General features: G+C 42.6%; 1 protein-coding gene across 1 annotated transcript in view; it reads left to right on the top strand.

Annotated features, from left to right (window-relative positions):
- The window catches only part of LOC118430076 (multiple epidermal growth factor-like domains protein 6), a 119,087-nt gene that overhangs the window by 59,873 nt on the left and 41,754 nt on the right, over positions 1 to 17,460 (top strand). Inside the window, exon 5 of the mRNA XM_035840784.1 lies at positions 13,335 to 13,457. Within this exon, the coding sequence (XP_035696677.1) occupies positions 13,335 to 13,457 (123 nt within the window). The remainder of the gene's footprint in view (positions 1 to 13,334; positions 13,458 to 17,460) is intronic.

Raw genomic sequence — 17,460 nt, 5'->3', positions numbered from 1 at the left:
GGACAAACATATCAGCTGCATAGCACTGGGTCACTCATCAGCTCATGCTTCAGAAATCTAATTAGCTGTTCAGCAGATAAATCTCCTAGTGTGCCCTTTGAAGAAGAAGAAGAAGAAATCAAGATTGTGTCTTTGGTTTCACTATATCTAAATTAATTAGGCCTGTCTGTCTCCAAGTCCCATCCCTCCATCCAAGGACAGAAAATTGCTTGTCGGGATGGACAAACATTTCACCCCATTTGTACCAAAAATCTGAATTTCGTGAAATGGAACTAATAAAAAGGTGTTTCTGTCCCTCATTTGTACTTGCTTTAACTAATAATCATTGCAACTCTAATAAATCAAATCAAGTCACTAACATGACTAGAGGTGGGGGCAGTGATCTTTCCATATTATTCCTTCAACCTCTTCCCTAACAAGTTTTTGGTAGTCTGCATATCAGCCTTGTTAGTTTGTGGGCTCAGGGCCATACTCCTAGATCCTGTGGTGTGGCCTCCCATACTCATGGGAGAAGGTTAGACACCTTTAGTTTACTCTGATGTTAAATAAATCCAAACAAATGATTAAATTTGTTTGGCCTACAGGAGGGCACAATAACTGATAATTCACCCCCTGGACAAGTCGTTGTACAAACACAATTTCTGTGTGAAGAGGCTGGATTAACCAGCACTTCACACCCTGGTGTTTGTTTGTTTAGGGCAATTATTTGTCATCAAAAGGTACTTGGAGAGGTGGTGCGAATGGCTTGAGTGTTTGTTTTTGTGGGTAAGATAGCACTTTTCACATCTTATTGGCCATACTTCAGTCAGGTGGTGGATGTTTGTCTAGAAGGGGAACTGATAAGGGAGGCTGTTTGTTTCTTGTTTGTTTTCTGACCTGGTTAAGTAGAAGCTGTGCATTGACAGATTTTAACTTTTTAATGTGCTTGCTATTAGCAGTATTCTTGCCCATCTTTTTTATATTTCTCTGGTTCGATCCTGTTCATTTTGGAAACAGTGTACTTGAGAGAGTTTTCACAACATAGGAAATGTCTTTTCAAAGTAGAAGAACATCTTCACAAATTAAAAAAAACATCTTCATGAACTGAAGAACATCTTCACAAAATAAACATGTCTTCGCAAAATGGAATGTCTTCACCATAGGACAGTGTGATCTTCACAAAAAAACTTGAGGCTTGATTGATGCCATGTGGTTGTAGGTTGTGGAAAGGTATACATATTATTATTATTATATTATGATGACATTCTCTCCTTTCCTCAGCTTTTCCGTTGTTTTTTCTGTCAATGGAATATTTCTATTCAATGGTCACCATGACAAGAACAGGACCTGAAGGCTACTTGAAGCATCTCGATGCCCTATGTTTTTACCCTAAAAAAGGGACATCCAGTAATAAGTCACACACTGTACTTTGTACTCTCCTGCTCCTAGTCTACACAGGTCGATAATCTAGATAAATAAACAGAAGATAAACTATCAGTAACTGGTGTTTTATAGGTGGTAAGGAGGCCTTCACCTTCTTCAATATGATAAATCATTGTTCTTTTAGAAAACATGACTTGTGATCAACAAGAAGTCTGTGATCATCAAATCAAGAAGTAGCAAACAATCCATTAGTGTTCATACTGATCTGAAGCTTATATGATATATGCATATTTGGTTAGACTCTCACCTTGGTGTGAGACAAAAATTCTTTGACCACCATAAGTTAATTTAGATTTGTAAGGACTTAATTTTGCAGTAGATACACTCCCAATGTTTTAAGTTTGCAGTTATGACAACAATAACTTACAGTAATAACATAATCGATAATGCAAGATATTCACAGTGTATATGAATTTATGGCGAAAGTTCAGTGAAGACATAAGTACACCACAAAACTTTCACGATTCACCACATGAGAATGAGAAACACACAGAAATCTCTACTAGTAATCAGTGCTTTAGAGACCCACAGTTTATTTGGGGACATGAACACAGGATTTACACCTTTGGTTGAATGAAAGAATTTTAAGATTTAAGTTCTTATCCGCTGGGTAAAGCAAACCAGATGTGGTTGACCTTGATCTTGAAATGGTCTTTTACATTTTATGAGGGTCGGGTCAAACCCGTGACAGACAACAAGAGTTGTCAGCAATTTGAACGTTATACTCTTACCAGTTGTCCATTAATTGTCACCACCATGACATTGGAAGTACAGCCAAACATGTAAAACTTAAAGTGACCACCTCTACACAAGGACCACCTGGCCAATGTCAATGTCACCACTTTTTTTCATGGTCCCTGAGATGATTTTTCCTCATACTTGACTGATAAACCTCTTCAACGACATATATGAAGTTTTCTGTACGAAGAGTTCTTGCACTTTTCGTCTTTCATCTTACATCTTCATGATCTGTTCTCCAAGCAGAGGTTGAGTAGCGGAGATAATAGTTGGCTTGCTCCTCTCACGAGCAGGTAAAAATCCTTACTGCTACAATATCTCTGCGACTCAACCTCTGCTTAGAGAATATCCATGATCCACATGTCTACTTCCTCTGCCCCCAGGTGAAACTTAGCCTATAACAGGTGCCATTGTGTTTTACAAAATTACCAGTGTAAAACTACCCCCAGCCCTCAAGGCATCCAGAGTCCTACAGCCTTGATTGCATTCCTCAATTAGAAGGCAGCTGGTCTCAGTCCTTCCAACTAAAGTCAAGCCTTGTAAATCTGTCAGAGAAACTTATAAGGGCCATACCAAATCATTTTCCTGGTTCATGGATGTTTTTAGGGAAGGTAAAGTTTGCGTGGTGTAGAGGTCTGCGCACTCTGCCATTTTCTACATCTGGTTTGAATTCTGAGAAGCTAGCCTCAAACCCAGGGGCCGACTGGAAAAGTGTCCAATCGTTCCGACTGGATAACAGTCGCATCATTCTTTCGGACTGAGACATAAAGCAGGCGGTCCCATGTATGAGGGAGCTTTGCGCCTTAGCCTCAAGTCAAACCTCTACATGTAAAAAAAAAACAGTTTACTTATCAAGAAGAGTAGGGGTAACACGGTGTGGTTGGCTGAAAACGCAAGCTTTAACGAAGCCACATTGCTCCACTAGCTAATGAAGAAGCATCATGCTTTCTCCTAGCCTCCTCCTCCTCCTCAACAATATCTATCATGTTTATCAGGGTCTAACTCAGGATAGCCTGGATACCATACCCCAGCCCGATCTAAAAAATATCTATCAGCACGATAGATACTTTAAGATCGGGCTGGGGGTTGGTAACCAGGTTAAACTCAGGAGAGCTTTTTATAGAATTTCCTTTGGGGCATGATGGCCTTTAGGGCCTGGAAGTTGGCTTTTGTAGGCCATAGAAACAGTCTGGCACCCAGGCTAGCTTGGTCCTCAGTCATATACCAAGGTACATACTTTCCCTTAGACTCAAGTCTGTTCTCAAGTTGATCTACCACTGTAGTACCAGTTGAGCCAACATATTAACTTGGTGTGGCATTGACCGCAAAAGCATCTGTCCTCCACCTGAAGGATTTAACATGAGCCACATTTGGCCACAGGATATAAGAAGCATATCTTACAAAGGTGGTCCATTGTAAGCCAGGGAAACATATGGGACTGATAACAGACAGGCAAAGTTAATTTTGCGTTTAATGTCCATGTGCCCATTCTATATTTGACTGTCTCTACTACTAGTGAAAAAAAAATTGATATGTTTGGACTTATATCATGTGATCTGTATCTTTGTGACTGAAAGTGCCTTAAATTTTGCTTGCAATGATTCGATTTTGCTTTAGGAAAAAGTGGAGTGTTCGTGGTGATTTTAAGTGTGAAAGTCACAAATACTGTACAGTAAAGGAAACACTGGTTTTAATTTGCAGTGAAATTTAAAATAAGCAGTCAGCAGGTTGATTCAACTTTTGTTATTGATAAACAAACAAAGGCTCTGATAAACAAACAAACAATAGACATGTATAGATACAAGGCTGTTTCTACAAAAAGTTTCAGGAAATCAAGAAGTAGCTGCAAACACTTACTTAGTAATGTAAGAATGAATTGTTATTGTTATGAAGTGGTAGACAAACAGCTAATATATCTAGGAGAGATCCTTTGTAGAGCAATTTTGTTTGCAATTTTCTTACATTAGATTTGGAATCTTCAGGAAATGCTTTCCAATATATAAACTTAGAATGGCCTAACAAACCTAATAGTATATACATGTAACAAGGGTGTTTCCTAGTAAGCTGGTCTAACATATGGGACAGATAAAGAATACCAGGCTGACTTGAAACTTTGATACTATCTTATAGGAAAATGCAAGACCTGCCTGTTGTTAATGAGGAAGGAAGTGAATCTGGTCTTCAATTTAGATACCATCTTTAAGGAAAGTGCTGAGATATGTCCCTTGCTAATGAGGGTACTCAGTCTTGAAGGATGACTTCCTTTGTTTTCTTATTTTTTTCTGTGCCATAATAACTAATTATATAAAGCAAAGGATCCTGTATCACAATATTGATAAGGTGACTGCTTGCCATATTTTTGAATGTAGAATCTGCTGGTTAAATTCCACTTAATTCGTAACAAGTGTACTCTCATTGAACCAAACTCCTTTTATATATCTAAGGGACATTAAAAAGATGTTGAATCATTTTAAATGAGCACTGAGAACTTTGCATATCTTTTAATGTCTTTTGTGAGTCTTTGCTAAATTATTGCAAACTGAAAATGTATTTCAGGGCATACGCTTATCCATACATAGAAAACAGAGTGTTCATTGCAAATTTGAAGTTTGCAGAGGATGTCATCCCTAGAATACAGTCTGTGTGGCCCTAGATACTATCTTTGACCTGACTGTTGCTAATAAGAGGGGAAGTCAATATGGTTTGGGAGTCAGATACCATCTCAGAGGAAAGAGAAGGAATGTGGCTGTTGCCAAGAAGAAAGGCAAAGAAAGTACATAAGGAACTTATGGAGGAATGTGTCCTTGGGCAACCTTGCAAGTGTTTATTGCAGTTCTCTTAATGTCACTTTCAATTCTGGAGAAAAGAAAGACCAGCAGCACTTCTTGATAAATATGTATTTGACGTTATAAGATCAGGCTGTGTTCAATTTGTGCTTTTTTGTGAGTATTTGTGCATCTTCACCATACTAATAGGTGCACTTAGACAATTCGCACTTAGAACAAATATTTTTGTGGTGGTTATGACTTTGCAGTGAAGCTGCCATGGAAAAACTGCGGACATAAAACCACTGTGAACCTGTCTGTATTTACAGTTACAAGTTTTAACTAAAGAATGGATGTTCATCATCTTCATCTTCTTCCATGGCAGTATTTGCTGAGGAGGGCCATCATTGACTGTCAAGAAGGGATGTTCCCTACACCAGTATCTCATGTGGACCTATGTTACCAATTGATCGCATCTTATAAAGAAAGATGTACTTCAGGCCGCATCCTGCCATTAACCCACCAGTTAAGGGCGCCCGCTGGCCCTTGATAAGTTGACTAATCCAGACTTCCTGTGGACCAGCACAACTGGATCAGCTCAGCAATATTGGATGTGAAACCTACACATGCCAGGGGCTCTACATGCCCAGCTGCACGCTGCAATTTGCTGATAGATCCTTTAACTGCATGCAAGAAAATTAGCAAGCTTGTGATTTTGTGGGAGCTCTTTACATGCAGGACTTTGTACATACGCTAATTATGCAATTGCTGATATGAGCCCTCGTTATATTAACTTTTGTACTAGGCCCCTATTACATGTCGAATTTTGCGGTACAGGGACTAGCAATATGGGGAACTTGAAAGCTTTTTCCGATGTGTAAAGACAAATTTCCTTTGGTCATACGAAGGGATTTCCAAGCTGGTATTGGAAAAATCCCCTGCAAGGCTACAACAAAAGTGTTTAGAACCACGTGACCTCCATGTACACATATTACCTACCCTCCAGGTAGGCCTGGGGTATTCCAATTGCACCAAACCGACATTGGCATCTTTGTTCAAGATTTTCAAGGTCGCACTTCCCTGACCTTGGTGATATTCGGACAAGGTGATGTATAACCTGTTTCCTTAAGGTGCCACCCTGATTGGTTTTTCCTTTCTGGTCCGGATGACGTCCTAGGAAAGCCCCTTATTAAGTGTCCAGAAGACAGGAAGCATACGTCTCCCCCACCTTTTACAATTTTGTACTCCTGTAACCATTTGTGGACAGATATGAGATAAATCACCTGTAGGAGTGGATATTTGTCTTCTAACTTTTTGTTGTGTGTGGTCTGGTGGTCAGTGGTGGTGGTCGTCGGACTGAGTGAAACTGTGCATGGACAAGAAGGTCATCTCAACAGTTAGAATGTAGAATCCAGCCTGTTTCCCCTCAAAGTAACGGGGGTATTGCACTGAAGCTTTCACAGTTTTGAGACAACTAATGCAAAGCAGTAACAGAAAGTTATACGTTTGGCCAGTTTGGGGTATGTTGAGCTTGCTGTCAGAGGTCAACACAAAACCATGACCATAAACTGTAGCCCAGATAGCATACCCCAGCCCGATCTCTATCTCTATCCCACACATTAGATGTTTTTGAGATCGGGCTGGGTTCTGGTATCCATGAAGCTAATAAAACTGTTGCTAATATTTCTTTATCTATGGTTACATTCTGACAAGCTTGATTCATGAATCATTGAAGGTCTTGGAATATGTAATATAGTACAATTGATCCTCACATTAACCAACTATTTTGTAGATCTAGGTCACCAGATTTGAAGATAACGGTCATAGGTCACATGATGATGAAGGAATGCCATCCCATAGATGAAGGTCACATATTCATGATGTCATCAACTAAGGTTAAACCAATCAAATCCTTGCCTTTTCCTCATCACTGATGTTATCTGAGATGGCATGTGTGTCAATGATGGTTGGACAGATGATGGTTGGACAGTCGGATGTCACAGAATGATTGACAGTTTTTGACAGCGGAAGATTGAAACGCTTCCTCAACGAAAACAAGTTTAGGGCAGATGGTCAGTGGTCTCCTGGATGACTCTGTGATGGGACATTTTTGCCCTGACCTCCCACACCCCTGTCACATATTTGGACTGTCCCGCTGTCCTGCTTCTGGGTTTTGGGTAGAGGTATTAGGGATGTCAGATGCTTTGGCATTTACCAACTCGACCCAATGGCTTATCAGACCAACTTGGCCCAACACCCTAGCTAACCCTTATCCTGGTCTAACACTCTAATGCTAACCTTAACCCTAGCCCTAACCCTGGCTGAGTTGACCAGGGTATTGGGCAGAGTTGACTAGGTCATGTTGATACGGACTGAATCATCCTGATCCCTCGCTACAGCATCATCTGTATGTCCCGTTAGGTAGAAGAATAGTCATTCTCACAATAGGTATCTTTCCTAGTGAAAGGAAAGAGATGTGATTCCCACAAATCTTCTTTTCTTTCAGTTTTGTTGTATGTTTATGTCCACACATATCCATTACATATAGTTCTCAAATTTTCCAGCCATTTGACCTGACTTATAATCTGTGAATAAGCCACAAGTTAGCATATGGGCCTATGGTAATACTGCACATGATTTACACAATTCACCCGACGGGACACCTGGCGCATCCCTGTCTTGTAATCAGCCAGTGAAAGGGTAACCCCGTAAGGAGTGGTATAATCCCGTTGTGTGTAAGCACATCGACCAATGATGATGATGATGAATACTGCACATGATAAAAAGTGCAGAATATTTACAAACAAGTGTATAATGAAGTAAGCATGCTTTTCTTCGGTTATTTAAACCTCAGTCTGTGCTGTAACGTGCTTACAACTTTTCGTAAATTCACCTCCAGTAGGTTGACTTTCTTCCTAGGCTCTTGAGTCATTTATTGCATTCTGCTGTAAATCAAAGCTGGATAGACAAATCAGTTCAGTCAGGGTTCGAAGACACATGCAAGTTCACCCGGGATTTGATGGCAATATCGTGACACCGGATTCCTGTGCGTGATGTTTATATATTTCTGGGTTGAATGTGATTTACCTCTCACACCAATACCAGAGGGACAGATCTGGCCCATGCCCAAGACAAACTATTTTTTGAGCTGGGATTGGAACCCACGACCTTTCGGATATGGCTTGAGTCCCATAACTGTCACTCCGGCGCTGGGGTTAGATGTGACAAATATCACGTTAAAGTGTGTTTGTTTAGAAGCTCACATACTTGTCCTGACTTCTAAATGCAGAACAGACTATTCCAGCTAATACTTCACAATGTTGATATGATGGAGGACAAATATTTGTAGTTTGATATCCCTACAGTAGTAGATTGAAATACCAGACTGAGACCAAATTTTGATAGATTTGGCTTGTTTTGTCATAGACATTTTGCAAATTTTACAGTTTATTGCCTCATTTTCCATTTATGCTATGATAATTGACCTATAGTTAAACATGTAGTATTTTCATATCCAGTTCACTGTTCACCCCACTGAATATCTTATTTGACATTTATGGGTGAACAAATTTGATTTCTAAAGCGTGACGTAACGTAAAAGCCCTACTGTATTTACTCACATATATTTTATCCTAGATACAAGTAATTTTGCTTCACAGCCAAGAACAGTCATATTACTATTAGCTGCTGACAGACTCATTTGCTAGTTTACAGATCTCACACATGGTCATAAGTAAGGTCTGCAGTGACCTCTCCAATTGTGGCAGCTTGTCACTGCGGCGCGAGCCAGCTTTGTGGTAGATTGTTGTGTCACTGGCTTGTCAATGTCGGTGACTTCTTTACGGGCAGCCGTCCAAAATAAATCCGTATGCGGACGTTATCGGTAATATCACGTTCGTGCGGTTTAACCAAGTGTTGAGGTCGAAACGAAGGCTATTTTCGTTCATACTTGAGCGTGTCATCACATGGTTAGCGAAACCTGCTTCCGGACCAGAAGGTCGGGAGTTCGAATCCAGCTGTAAATGTTAATGTGACTTGCACGCTACTGGAAATGGGTTTCAGGAAGGGATTTTCCCAGCTTGAATCTGTCATTGTGTTGATTTAGGCGGAAAGCGTAAATGAAATAATTTACTGCGCATGAGCCATGACCTATGCCCTCGGGCTCACGTGATTCATCCTGTCTCCCATGTAAAGCAGTCCGAGAGGACGTAGATCGCAGAGTTAACTTTTATGCAACTTTTTGTGCAAGTTTACGCGATTCGACATGCCAAAACGGGCCAAAAAATGTCCCGGGTGCGGGCAAGACAACTCCCTTCACCCCAACGGCAGAGGTAACAAGCAGTGTAAGGGGATCAGCCAGCCTGTCCACTCTGACACGGAGTCTGTAGAGACCACGCCGCCGGCGGGCGGCAAGGTCAAAGCCACCGCAGATCTGGAGAGGCGAAAAGCCGAGTTACAAGAGCAGCTTACGCAAGCCCGTTTGGAGAAGGAAGTCGCCGAGTTGGAGGAAGAGCTCCAGAAGGCACGCTGCAGCACAGAACCCGCCAAAGAGACCGATCCTACTCTTCCAAAGCCGACGGAGCTGCACAAGACAGACCCCGCGCACACGAGTTTGTTGGGCCCCGGCGATATCACGTTACAGCAGTTACGTGACAACAGTCCTCTGCAGGCGCAGGTGACCGCAAAGTATCCAGATCTTATCGGCTCTCGGAAGAAGACAGAAGGCAAGACCCTCTCCCCTGAGGCTTTCGTGTACAGTTTCGAGTCAGCAGAACCGAAAAAGTATGACGAGCTCACGATGGAGGAGTTTTTAGTTGGAAGCATGGGCTTGTTGCAAACAGCCGTCGCCTCCATGCCACAGTGGGAATTGGCGGGAAGGCTGTCTATCCTCCAATGCGCCTGTACGAAGTTGGCTAGATACAAGTGGCAAGTCGTGAGGAGCTTTCACGCAGCAGCGTTGCGGGAGGCGTTACGAAAACCGGGCTCCTGGTCGGCGGACTGGACCGACTTAAAAGAGATGTATTTTGATGCGGACCCAACACGTCTCAAGCCTTCTAGTGAAGCGACCAGTCAGGCACCCGCCGAAAAACCAAAGGCGCCTAAGTTTTGCTGGGCCTTCAACGAGAATGACTGCAGCGTCTCGTCCTGCGGGTTTGAGCATGCCTGTTCCTTCTGCTGGAAAAGACTGAACAGAAAATACAAGCATTCTGAGACCGATTGTGAAAGGAAGAAGACAGATGCAAAGCGGTCTACCGGCGCCCAAGCCGCCGGGAGCACGGCCTGACAAACTCCCGGACAAGCAAGCGCGGGAATCGGTAGCGTCACCGATTCAGTAGACGCGCAACAAACTGTGAGTAGTGTCTTTGTTGGTGCCGATATCTTTGCCTCCCGAGAGGTTTCTGTTCCTGTTAGTTTTCGGGTTTCGCATAAAACCCGCGGTATTCATGTTGACGACCTTCCTCCGACGGAAGGCAGTGCAATGTTGCACATTCAGGATGGTACGAGTTCATGTGACTTTGCTTCTCGTGACGATGACAGGGGTGAGGAGATGGACTCAACTGCTGCGACAAAAGCAGGTGCTGTTTTGCACAATAGGGACAGTATGTCTGAACTTGGTATCGATGGTAGTTTGCCGGCTTCGCAGAAAAACCGGAGTGATTATGTAGACTTATTTGCTTCAATAGAAGACGGTGCAGCCTTCCACCTTCCGGAAGGTACAAGTACATGTGCCTTCAACTCTCGTGATGATAATTATGGGGGAGGCTTCAGTGAAGTTTACTTTGACCTGCCCACTTCTACTGGCAGCACTCAGGCGCCGCACTTTCCGGACAGTGGTTCATGGCCTTCGACATTCGGCGATCGTGGGTCGTATATCTCGGAGATCGGGTTACAAGATTTCCACAGAAGCAGCAATGTCAGCAGTTTCAAGACTGACATCGTAGTCATGTGTGACAATGAAGCCGCTGTAACGGTGTTGAACTCCGGTCTACAGTCGCCCTTGCAGCTGCTGGACTCCGAGGTTGACCAGGCCAAGAAGTCAGCCTTCGCAGCAGGCACCTACAGCGATTTCCGAACCCAGTGGAGAGCGTTCCTGTTATTCTGCGAGTTTTTCGGACTTCCTGCAATTCCTACAGACTCTAAGACACTCACCAGGTTCGCGCAGTTCCTATCCCGCTCGCTGAAGAGCCCGAACAGTGTCCAGCTTTATGTTCATGGAGCGCGAACGCTGCAGCGCTTCCACGGCTTTGAGCCCCCACCAGCAGGCGGCTTCGAGCTAAAACTAGTCATTAATTCCATCCGCAGGTCCTCCTCTCATGTGCCGCAACAAAAGCTCCCAATCACTCCAGCCATCTTGCTACGCATCCGGGAAGAGTTGGACTTGACGAGACCTCTGCACGCGACGCTGTGGGCCGCCTTCTGTGTAGCGTTTTTCTCCTTACTCCGTAAGTCCAATCTGGTTCCAAAATCGCAGTCCTCCTTCGACCCAGCCAAACATCTGACACGCCGGGCCATCCAAGTCTCCGGGGACTGTGTAGTGCTTCGTGTCACGTGGTCTAAGACCATACAATTCCGGCAAAAGGTGCTGCTACTTCCTCTACCAGAGCTGACGGGACATCCTCTGTGCCCGAAACACGCGTACCTTCACATGTGTAACATGATCCGGGCCCCCCTCGATGCACCTGCCTTTCTTGTACCCAGCACCGGCGGACACATGACACCCTAGTCAAACATCTGAAGACGCTCCTCTACGCGGTAGGCTTACCTCCAAGCAGCTATTCCGGCCACAGCTTCCGGCGTGGCGGTGCGACCTACGCCTGGCATTGCGGGGCGGACCCGCAAGTGCTGAAGCTGCTGGGTGACTGGTCTTCGGACGCTTTCCAGGCTTACCTCGACTGCACCTTCGACCAGAGATATGAGTTCGCGCAGCTGCTCGCCGGCAAAATAAAGAGTGGTATCCTAGCTATATAGACACTTAGTTCTCTACACACTCCACTCTACCGCAGACTCTCGATAGCTATACTCACAGAATTAGTCTGTGCGGTACCATTGTATAGTCATGTTCAGCCCAGCACGGCTCATGTACCTTATTGTGAGTGAGAGTATCCGCAATTGTACGCAAGCCTAGGCAGCCGTTGTGCCATTATATGGACGTTACTGGTTAAAGTATAGGTTTAGGCGATTCTAGTTCACCCTTTCAGCCCGCAGCAGCATTGTGTTTTGTTCAGCTGCAGTCGAACCTCAGTGCACATGCCACGTCTTGCCTATGTAGCTACAGTTGGGCACGTCAACTTGTTAATGATATACGTAGATTACGTCCCAGTTAGGGTCATATCGGCTTCCCGATGTCAGGTTCAGCCTGAGTTATAATTGTTCATGTTCGGCCTGAATTGCTTACACGATGTCAAGCCTAGCCGGGTTATTAATGTTCAGTTTAGAAAGAATCGTTTACATGCATTAGAAGCGCTGTAGACAGTGCTACGATCTTGGTTAGTGGGCGTGGCCAGTGGTTTTGTATCACGTCACTGCCTTGTTCCTTAGCTACTCAGTTCTGCACCCACTCAGCACGTTCACTGCACTCTCCCCTCCCCGGCAATTCCCTGCGGGCTTGGTCCTGGTGGTTGGTCATTCTCCTGAACATTAAAAGTTACATTGATTCCAAGCCCACACAGGTGTTATTGCCTTCCTGAGCGAGAGTGCAGTTAATTGTGTTGATTTAGGCGGAAAGCGTAAATGAAATAATTTACTGCGCATGAGCCATGACCTATGCCCTCGGGCTCATGTGATTCATCCTGTCTCCCATGTAAAGCAGTCCGAGAGGACGTAGATCGCAGAGTTAACTTTTATGCACCCCCCCACCCACCTCGTGGTTGGTCATTCTCCTGAACATTAAAAGTTACATTGATTCCAAGCCCACACAGGTGTTATTGCCTTCCTGAGCGAGAGTGCAGTTAATTGGACTTATTTCCGCAAACAGCAGGAAATATGTAAAACCATAGAACTGTAGGTCATAGTCTTCTTGTCAAGGATTGCCTTTTTAGTGGACTAGAGAGAAGAAAGATGTGTCGTATTGTTCCATGATGTCATTGCAAATGACAATGAGTCATCAATACTGTGTCACCTCAAACAGGTTTACCAGTATATGAATGATACTACCAGTAATAATGATTATATATTAATCAATATCATGTTTTTCATTTATTTTATTTTGTGTGACATAGAGTGTACTGCTACAGTAATAATGTGTCTTTTCTAGGTATGTTTTTCATTTTGCATGAATGTTGATGTGTCGTTACAGATGACAAGGAGTGTGCATTGAGGAACAGAGTGTGTTGAACGTACCATAAATATGAGTCTTTAGAAGGTTATTTTTGTTTTCCATATCTCATGAATGTTGTTGTGTCTCTACAGATGACAACGAGTGTGCACTGCGAAACGGAGGATGTCAGGACGGCTGTTACAACACCATCGGCAGCTTCTACTGCAGGTGCCGCCCTGGGTACAAGCTGGCTGAGGACGGCAAGACGTGCGAAGGTAAACTCAAGATTGTCTCCTTTCTGTATGGAAGAGATTCACAACTAGAATTTCGAGTAGAGAGGTAGTACTGTAAATGCATTTAAGTTCGCGGGGATTTAATTTCGCGGTAGCGGGGAAAAGGACTTTTCGCGGTGGATTTAAGTTCGCGGTAACACCATAGACTGCAGTCTAATACCATAATAAAAAAATGTTCGCGGTGGTTTGCAAGCAAATGCATAATGTGAAGGTAGTGCTTAAGATTAACATCACCATGCATGAATTATGCGAATGTGAAAGAATTTTTTTTTTTAAAATCTCATGGAGGTCTCCGAACTCTTGTTCATATTGTAATCTGCAATTAGCAAAGATCAAGTTTTACTTTTTTGGTTTCCATAAAAGTCGTCAATTTGTGAATTGGATTGGTTGACCTTTGCCTGAGGAGGGCACGACTTGTGAAAGTCGTTCGCATCTTTAAGGACCCCGTAATCACTCCTTAAGGAAACACTAGCGGGTGTGTGTATACACAATGAAAGATAAGAAGGGCCACCGAGAGGTCAAGTGCCTTAAGACGCTCATATCTTCTCCAAAGTGCCGTCTGAACTCCCAAAGTTTACAAAACTTCAGTCACAACAGTGCAAAAGCTAAAAACCAGATTTTACCTCTGTGTGTGTGTTTGTGTGTGTTAGTGTGTGTGTGTTAGTGTTTGTGTGTGTGTGTCTGTGTGTGGTGTGTTTTGTGTGTGTGTTTCTAGATATTCATATTTAGCATAACTGTAGAAGCTATGGATAGTTTTTGTATTCACAATTGGAGAGATCACCACAAAAGCTGCAAACATATAACCAATACAAATATTTCTAGATTTATAACATTCAAATTTTTTTGTAGACTTTCATTGTTCCCCTTCACAGTACAGTTTTGTGAATGTGCAATAAAAGATTCTATGTTGTTAAGACATGACAGACCATGGGATTAAATAATCATAGAAGAAGCTATATCTTCTTCACCTGAAAAAAAAGATTCATTTCGGCAGTTGTGGGGAAATTTGATTTTTGGGCCCCAAAAACCTTCGGAAGATGAGGTGAACGATAGAGATGAGGTTTTGGGCCCGAAACAGGCTATTTCGGCCTTCACCTGAAAAAAAAAAGATAAATATCATTTAACGTTACACATAAGGGTGGCTTGAGTCAGGGGTTTGGGATATGTAGGTCACTTCTGTTTTCGTAGGCAAAAACAAGTCCTACAGTTTGTGGCAGGAGGTCAACAGGCTGTATTTATCAGATTGGACCCCACTGCCGACCAAACATTGCAAGGGGACAAAACTAAATACCCAAAACCAGCAGACATAGATCTACAACATGTGTGACTCAATATACTGTAAGTCTCTTTATTTCCGGGTTGTTTTTAGATTCGCGGTATTCGCGGAGACCTTCGTGCCGCGAATCTACTTCACCGCGGATGTGTTTGGTGCAAATGTGCCCCCCCTCCCCAAATTCACGGCCGACCTCGAGATACTAGTAAGATAAAAGCAAGGAGTCACAGATGCAAAAACAACACACATGCGATCATGTAAACGACATCAAAATTTTATTCAAAGTATACATATGTACACAAGTAATGCCTGGCTTCATTATTTAGTTACTTCTTACAAAGAACAGTAAAGAAAAATACAAAATCGGCCGCATACCGCGTGCCGAAAAAAAAAAAAATTACGAGGCCACGCGCAGCATTCTCGTAACATCGGATCACTTTGAAGTTCTATTCCAGCGCTAATGTCTTCTTACATAACTTCGGTTTACACTCCATCATGTTCGTACTGAAATATAGCTGCCGATGACCACTGTTTGATTTACAGAATTCGAAAATGCAAAGCTACAAAGTTGTCTGAAACCTCGATCGCCATTTTCCTTTGTTCTTGGCGAGCTTGGCTTGGAATCAAGACGCCGAGAAAAAGACCAAAACATCATGCCTACAGTTTCTATAAAATGTTCACTCTGTGCTCCAGTTGTCAACCAACCTGTATTTGACCTTTTTATTCCTGAATCGATGTTTGCACTTCCATAGAAAGGCTCTTCTAAACAACCGAAAACCGACGCTTCAACAAGCTTGTTGTGACTCGCTTGGGATTTCCCAAGCAGCATGGGCGAACACTTTTTTTAAAGAAAATACAAACACATTTTCTTGTCAAATGAATAAAGTAAAAAATCACACACTCCTTACATATGTGTCATTTTTAATCATACAACATATGTGATAAATAGTTGTGCATTTTTGTATGGTTAAATTAGAGCACAATTGCACTGCAGGTAGCATCTTCCCCCATACTATAATCGACTTTCCCGATGACCCTACATGACCTCCAAGGCGCCATCTTGCCAATCCGTGCCGCCGTCAGAACTAAACACAAACTTGCCAATTTCTCCTTGATTTCTCGCTAATTAACATTGTCTCAACATTTTCGAGATTTTCCTGACCATGCAAAAGTGAAATACTACCGAAAATGATTAATATTGCCTTGCCGGCTGTCGGTAAATTCGCCGAAAAAAAATTGTTCAACCCACGTGTTATTACGCGTAAACTTGCGCTAGCGCTAAATACTCGGTCGCTAACTCTTTTTCCCACACATCGTCCACCGCGAATTTGAAGACAGCGCGGATTGGTCATTTGACCGAAACCGCGGATTTTAGGCGCCGCGGATCTAAAGAGACTTACAGTATGTACTGGATAGTGACTCCAGTATTCGAGAGTGTTTTCTTTAGATTGGTATCCTTGCATGTAATGAAAGTTGCTGAAAACATACTGGGTAGATGTAATGCATGTTGACAACTTTGTTTTTGTCTTTTTTCTCGGCCCAAACTAAAAGACTAACACATTCTGAGGCAATAAAATGACAACATACATGTAAGGGCCTGTAATATGCTCTTTTCTGTAACAGTGCAGACAGCTTCTTTTTTTCTTTAGTTCGTCTTATTAAAGTCTTATTCAAGTAATTTGCAGCGAGGTGACCAAATTTTGGGTGAATGCCTTCCTTGCTTTCAGCTTATTACGTAGATGGTTCTTCTGAATTAAGACCCCTCGAACAAGCCCCGAAGCTCCTTCAATTTGAAAATCTTGAAAATGTTTGAATATTCTGTTGAGTTAAATCAGCTTATTTGAGTGATTCTCACAAATGCATCAAGATTTTGTTACTTCTTCTTTTGACTAATATCCTGCAAATGAACTGTCTAACCAACTAACTTACAATCTGAAATCATGATTCCTTGACTGCTTAATAAGCTAAGGTGGTCAGTAGTAGCATCCCCTCCCCCCCCCCCCCCCCCCCCAAAAAAAATCTGTGCATACTTTTTGACATATATTTCAAACAATCAAGCAAACAGACTAAGAGATAGAGATGAAAATAGAAATCCTTCCAGGTCATCGCAGAATCGATGTAGCAACTGGTACCAGGCTCCTATCAGTCTCTGTCCAACCATGGTTGAGTCCCATCCAAGTGTTGCTCCACAGTAGCCCCCAACATAAACACCATCCTGGGAGTTTACAAACACAGTCATGATGGAGTGTCCCCCCATTAAGACTTGACCAACACCCCAGAAATGACAACTCCCAAACAGATTTGCTCTTGGTAAATAAACAAATGCTCCCAAACTGGATACAAGTTTGTGCAGTTTTTGGCACATGCCGGCAACTGGTGGTGTTGGTTGCTCACTTACCCCATCTAGTGACAGATTGTGGAATTGCACCACATGGTGTCAACAAGTGCATTTGCATACTTTATAGCATAACATTTTTTTCTAAAGCATAATGCAGCCATTAGAGAATCAAACAAAGAAAAAATTGAACAAAAACTAAATAACAAAAAAAAAAAAGTTTCAGATGTCTTTTTTGTGAAATTTGAAGTCTTGCTCAAAGTTTGACATCAATATAAAATCAAATTATCAAGTCTTCAATGTACTGTTATTGTAAAGTAGCTTCGTTTATTGAATGGATGATTGGCTGCTCAAAGCAAGCAAGTTCCATTCTATGT

Source organism: Branchiostoma floridae, chromosome 14 (assembly GCF_000003815.2).
Source record: "Branchiostoma floridae strain S238N-H82 chromosome 14, Bfl_VNyyK, whole genome shotgun sequence".
Classification (NCBI taxonomy): domain Eukaryota; kingdom Metazoa; phylum Chordata; class Leptocardii; order Amphioxiformes; family Branchiostomatidae; genus Branchiostoma; species Branchiostoma floridae.
Note: the sequence above shows the minus strand (reverse complement) of the source record. Positions and strands in the feature narration are given on the sequence as shown.